Below are 6989 nucleotides of genomic sequence, written 5' to 3'. Positions count from 1 at the left end.
AGGAAAGGCCACTTGTAGAAATGGGACGGGAGGAGAAGACTCAGGTGGTGCTCCGGTGAAAAAAACAAATATACATGCAAATTGAGATATAGCTTACACTTCAAAAGGCTATGGCTTAATTGATTACATACACTACATACATTGATTACATACATTACGCTGCAAGTTGCAAAATTGATTACATATAATTGGTTACCGGGGAAATGGCTATATTCCTGGCGTAAAGCGAAAGAATGAAGATAGAATGAATTTGCATTTTTCAAATGCCCTTCTGCTTTTTGTTTTAGTCCAAAGCCAAAAACGACCCAGTTCAAAATGAGAACTAAAAAGATATCTAAGTAGTGCGATGAACAATGTATACATACTGTAAAAACAGGACCAGTTAGTAGTAATTCCAAAAGTAATTAAAAAAAAAAAAAGTTACTTCTGAGAAAACAGAACATTCTATTTTATATCACTGCATAAAATAAGCTTTAAAAAAAGGTGCTGACAAGTATGTAATAGGTTTCTGTTGAGACGGAGTAGCTTGTGAAATAGAGTACACTTATTTTGTCATTTTGGCTAAGCTGGCATTTCTTTATTCAGCTTCAAAGAGCTCTATTCACAGTTCAAAAAAACTTGACAATAGAAAAATGCTGTAATTAATTTTAATACAGGGCCACTGAATGCGGTTCAACGTGAATAAAAAAAAAATAATAAGTGTCACTAATTAAACAAGTATGTTCAGCTTATTGTCAGCCTCTTACACGTATGCTTCTCAAAAATTGATTACATATAATTGGTTACCGGGGAAATGGCTATATTCCTGGCGTAAAGCGAAAGAATGAAGATAGAATGAATTTGCATTTTTCAAATGCCCTTCTGCTTTTTGTTTTAGTCCAAAGCCAAAAACGACCCTTATTTTTACGCATAAAACACACAGTTTGATATACACACTGTTTAAATAATCGTTTGATAATAATTGTTTAAATTAATATAATAATAATAATATAATATAATAATAATATAATGACAAGAGTAAAGTCAAATTATAAGGTTAAAGTCATTCAATTAAAAGGCAAAATTAAAAAAAAAAAAAAAAAAAAAAAACACTGGACGCAAGAACAGTTGTTACTCCTTGCCCAACTGGTTAATGAAAACAAGGATCTAATCAAACGAAAATTTGGAGTTGGGATAACCTCCAAAACCAAAGGCGATACCTTTTTAAAAGGTCATTATCATCAAATGTTTCTAAAATGTTTATGTTCCGAGGCAGACTGCCGTCAACAGCCATTTTAGGATAGTTTGTGGCTTGGTCTTAGTGACTTAGGAGTCCTCTTCACTACTCCTAACTTTTCACAGATTTAGGAGCTAGTTTTAGTGCTAAAACGCTTTGTGAAATACTCTTAGAACAAAAATGTAGGAGTCCTAATCTATTATTTTTAAGATTTTCTCCTAAATCGGCGAGTTATGAGCTACTTTTAGCCTTAAGATGTTTTGTAAATGTGTGCCCAGATTTCTTTCTCATTTGAAAACAACACGGGAGGGCATCTTGTAATTGGAATCTGTGTTATAACACCAAAAGGTGTACAATCTCATATCCCTTGGCTTTGGGCCACCAAACAAATACATTTCATTGGGACAATTAAATGTTTTATTTCCAAACAAACCTGCACAGACATGAATGTTTGAGACGACTTGAATGAAAGATTTATTTTCAATTTCACAGAGCTTTTCCTCATACATCATTGATTTGTGCCATGAATGAATAGGAAAGCCCATAATCAATTTTGAACGCTTCACTTATTCATTTATATATCTAGCTTTCAATATCAGACTCAGAAATAATGTGACTGATATTTGTTAAACTTTTAAAAGTGGAGCTATAAAGTACAAGAGTGAGAGACGGAGAGATGTTGGAGAGATGTTATGGTGCAAGTAACCGTCAGTGTTTTTTAATTTGGAGATTTTTTTGTAACACTCTCTAATCTGATTTACTTTCCAATCTGCAAACCATTGAAAAATAGGAAAATAAGGACCTTTTACACTTAAATCATGCGTTACTGTGTCTGTAAACATCCAGTGCAAACTTTGGTACCCACATCAATATGTTGAATATTGCTGCTTGTAACAGAACTGCTTTTTATGGTTATTCCTTTCCGTCCTGTTCTGAGGTTCCGACTTTGTTTGTTATTGAGTCAGTGTGCTGAGATATTTTAAAAGGTACCCTCACTTCAAAACTCAATTGAAGCCGTTTCACACTAGCAGGCGACAATATTCAGATGTGTCAAGCTTCACGTTGCGTCCCCTTTTTCTTGAATCTGCATATTACAAAATGCTTGGGTGAGTTTTCAGCAAATCTGTGGTGTTCAAAAATATATTTGAATGAAACATCTATGAGTATGGATTGCACTGAAATTTCTGCCTCCAAAATTTGACAAGAAACTATTACTTTAACAGATCAGTTTACTATTAACAGCATATTTGACAAGGGAAAAACGCTGTGTGCACATGAAATGATCCAGGTTTAATTGGATTTAATGTAAACGGTAGCTGATGATGGATTATATATTGACATAAATGAGCTTGTGGTTACAGCTGATGAGGCACACACACTACCTAGGTGTGATGAGATTCATGTGGAGAAATCCAGACTGATGAGTGCTACTGGAAAACAAGCTTGCTGTGTATTGCAGCATATTGTGGTCAGGATTCAAACGCAATTGCATTTGCATTTTCTAGAAGTGCAAAATGTATGCATTAAACACATATTTGCCTTCGCATTTTTCTTAGAAGTGACAGTGCTCTTGTTATCGGTGCATTAATAAAATTGTTCACAGTTGCTTGTCTTTCCTATCCACTAGTAGTACATGGGGTATTTAACACATCTCATGTAACAGATGTGTTAATAGGAATGGTCTCTTACGTGAAAATGCAGAGAAGTTCCTCTTCATATGAAAATGTGCCATCTTTCCTGAAAAACAGTACATTTATTTTGTTATGCATAATATAGGCTATATTGTTATTTTATTGAAACCATATTTTTTTTAGACTAGATGTTATTGAAAAGTCACTCTAATTTAGAGATGAGCATAGTATAATAGTATAATGATGAAATTGGTAGTTATTTTTCCAAAAAGTCTCATTTATAATTTTTAATTCATTTTCAACTAAGAATCTTCATGTTGGTGCATTGCTCTCCATGAGGTTTTAAATGTGAGGTAAATAAGCCAGCTGATTAATTGATTGTTTATGTTTTGCTTTGTCCAGCATCTATAATAATAACAGTTATAATTATATCTCACTGGAGGCAACTGATGATTCCATCAACTGCTTTTATCCTGAATTCTCAAATGCTGGTACAGCCTTGTATGCACAGTGAGAGCACAACTCTAATTGAAGAACCTGCATTTGAAACTACTTTAGGAAAATAAATAAATTAGGTTGTTGGTTGTGGCTTATTTATTCAAACACACAGGAAAAGATGCAAGTTTAATAGACTTAACTGTAATCAAGAAAAGCAATTTATTGCACTGCATTAAACAGCAGCAGATGGAGAGTTCCATTTATAGTACACAAGAGGAGGGTAATCTGAAGGTTATAGTTGAGGGTTATATTTTTTTTAATAAATGCAGCCTTGGTGAGCATAACTGACTTATTTCAAAAACATAAAAAAATCGTATTGATCCCAAACTTTTGAATGATGGTGTACTGTGACGAGAGGGGCGGGGCCGAGAGCCGTGGGAACGGAGCGAGGCCGGTGGAGTAAATGCTAATGCGCGACACCTGCGCCACTCACTGGTCTCGAGTCCCATGGAGGAGCTCCGGAAGGATAAAAGGAGGAGTGACGAGAGTGTTGGACGAGAGAGGACCAGGCCTGGGCTTTATTTTGTGTTTTGGTTCTGTTTGTGTTTATTTTATTATTAAAGTTTTGTTTGAATGTTTGCCGGTTCCCGCCTCCTTCTTCCCGAACTTCGAACGTTGTTACATGTACATAAACAACAACAGCAGCATAAATAAAGTCAGCAAATATTAAAACAATATTCCTATAACAGTAACTGCATAATTTATTCATGCCACAATACGCACTGGGTCCTCATAAACCCTTAACAAATCAGCGACATTGTTAATTATAAAACAGTTTGCCTCAGCCTAGTTTGGACAACATTTGGATGAATATTGTCAGTCTAACAAGTGTTTTTATGTGGAGTCGTCACAATTCACTGTTCTTAGTTGGCTATGTTTGACTAATGATAAAATGGCATTTTATTTTTACAGTGTAGGTTTAAATCACATCTTCGCATGCTGGAAAACTAAAAGTGCTTCCAATAATGTAATCAGACAGTATTTTTGTTTGCATAATGCATCTTATGCAAATAGAATTACTGAGGTGATTGTTTAGCTCATATACATGCTGCCTTCTTGAGATGCATGGGTGGAAAAAAATGATAGTTGAATTACTGGGGGAAAAGTGAATGAATGAATGAATGAATGAATCAGTGAGTGACTGAATCAATGAATCATTCAAGTGCATCCTGGCTATTCTTCACAGAAAAAAAAAATCATGTTCATACTCGTGTCTTAGAGACCTTTTCCATTGCATGCAAGTCAGTGCTGGACAGAACTGCGTTTATTGATTGAGTGTTATGACACTAAGTCTTCAAATTGAAATGAAGTGCCGCAAAACAGAGCTAGCTTGTAGATATGCTAGTTTTCAATTACTCCTACAAACTCTTTGGACCTTCTATTCTGGGCATTATTTTACAATGATCATTTGCTTTGTTTTTGTAGTCCTCTATGGATATCCACCCACAAGTTGATCTTATCTGCCTGGACGTCTCTCAGCACTAAAACCAGGGGGGTGGGGGGAGTTTTCAAGGTCAGATAAGCATTCCGGTAATGACTCAAATTTTAAAATGTGCTACTGTTCCAGAGTGAGGGTCAAACTGAAAATGCAGTTATATTTGATTTTGCAGGGGAGAAGAGCAGAAGTTAGGAAGCTATTTTTTTTTCTTTCAACAATCAGTTTGAACCTTTAAATGGATCAGTAAGAAAATACATTATTTGTTAAATCCTTGCTCAACTGTGCAGAGGTGGATACAATAAACCAAATGCATAAAAGTCTCTACATACATGTGGGAGTCTCTCATGAGGATGTATGGATTTTTTTTTTCTTGTCAGAAATCATTCAGCGAATATGAACACTAACATGTCTCTTTTTTTAAATGTGAAAATGTGTCATTCGTTGTTACCCTGGACATCAATATTTTTAGATTCCTTCCCAGAATTTCAATTTAACCCTCATGGATTTTCTTTTTTTTTAAATTGTAAAACTACTGTCATCCAAATGCCAGTTTTCTTGTCTCACAATGTAGCTTGTCTCACAATGCAGCAGCCTGAAACAGGCTGAATGATGGAAATTATGTTTTTTTTGGTAACATGGTGAGAGGTTTCTGAAATATTCACTTTGGCTTTTTGTGTTTCAGATTCACATACACTCTTGGAGAAGGCATGTGGCTGCCACTTAGCAAAAGCTTTGTCATTCCTCCAGCTGAGCTGGCCATCAACCCCTCTGCTAAGTGCAAGACAGATATGACTGTCATGGAGGACGCCGTGGATGTCAGGTAGGAGATGACATTTTCAATCTTGTTTCAAGCTTGTTTCAAAGAAGAATAGCTGAACACTATGACATACTGAGATGCATTAGTTGATAGTCTGCCTAAAAATTTCAAAGGCAAATAAAATAAACATTAGGGCTTATTTTAAAACAGTTTGGACCAATCCTTGAGCAGCCTTCCAGCCGTCAGATTAATGTATGATAATGGATCCCTCAAAAAGCTCTGTCTTAAAAAAATGTTACATGACTTAGCAACTGTTGCCATCCACCATTTTAACATACATGCTTTTTATATTTTTTTAATGTAAGTCTTTGAATGTCCAGGGTGAAAGTTTTAAACTGAATTTTATAGAAGTTTATAATTTTTCCAGATCTAAAAAAATCTTAAGAAGTGCATGCTGTGGATCTGTTAGCCTTCATTCCTACTTGAACAAGCATAACATCAGTAACAACACCTGCATTTGTTCCAAGGTGTATATATATATATATATATATATATGTATATATATATAAAGGTCAAAATAGGGTCAAAGAGTTAATTCTGTAGCTACCACAGTATGTTGTATAAACATTAGGAACCGTTTTCACTGTGCAATTTGACAATGTCCTTAAAGGGGTCCTATTATGCTTTTTCACTTTTTGAATTTTAGTCAGTGTGTATGTTTGGGCATAAAAAAAATCTACAAAGTTACAAATCTCAAAGTCCACTCCAAAGGGAGATATTTCGTTTAAAAAAAAAATCCCTTTTCAAGAACTACAACGAACGGCTCGTTTGGACTACGAGGGGTGAGGTCGTGGTTAGAACGCTTGGTTGAGTGCATCAGACAAGACGACGACGAAGCAGTGCTGCTGTAGCCTCAAGTTTTTTCAAGTTATTACACATGCACCTGAATAATTATGTATGTAAATATGTATATTACAATTATGAAAACGTTTTTATAATCAATTGGTGACAGTCCAATACTGGACAATGATGTAATCTGCAGAATTTACACTGCAATTATGAGACTACAGTGTTTCCCATACATTGAGTGCGGGTGTTTTTATATCACTGTATTTCTGAAGGAAACTGACTGTCTTCAGAAAATTGGATGCCATTTACATTTCATCTTGCATGTAATGTCTGATACAGCAGCGTTTGTGAGCGGAGAGCTGCTTTGTGTACAGCCATTACCGGGAAAACCTCGATCTCTACCACTCCAACAGCGCATCCTGCTGGCAGAGAATGAATTTGCATATATATGCCGCCACAAATAGAGAGTCCAAGTCTGTGGGAAACACTGGACTATGATATAAATAAATTGTAATAAACTGTATAACAGTTTCACTGCAATACATGTTATAATGTTAGAATTAAAGAACAATAAACATAATACATATGCACTTATCTGTA

General features: G+C 35.2%; 1 protein-coding gene across 1 annotated transcript in view; it reads left to right on the top strand.

Annotated features, from left to right (window-relative positions):
• The window catches only part of LOC107678919 (astrotactin-1-like), a gene marked incomplete at its 5' end in the record, with an annotated part of 189441 nt that overhangs the window by 59164 nt on the left and 123288 nt on the right, over nucleotides 1-6989 (top strand). The window contains one exon of the mRNA XM_016474321.1: nucleotides 5466-5603. Within this exon, the coding sequence (XP_016329807.1) occupies nucleotides 5466-5603 (138 nt within the window). The remainder of the gene's footprint in view (nucleotides 1-5465; nucleotides 5604-6989) is intronic.

The sequence above is a fragment of the Sinocyclocheilus anshuiensis genome, unplaced genomic scaffold (genome assembly GCF_001515605.1).
Source record: "Sinocyclocheilus anshuiensis isolate Anshui unplaced genomic scaffold, SAMN03320099.WGS_v1.1 scaffold1576, whole genome shotgun sequence".
NCBI classification, from domain to species: domain Eukaryota; kingdom Metazoa; phylum Chordata; class Actinopteri; order Cypriniformes; family Cyprinidae; genus Sinocyclocheilus; species Sinocyclocheilus anshuiensis.
This window is presented reverse-complemented; position numbering and strand designations above follow the sequence as displayed.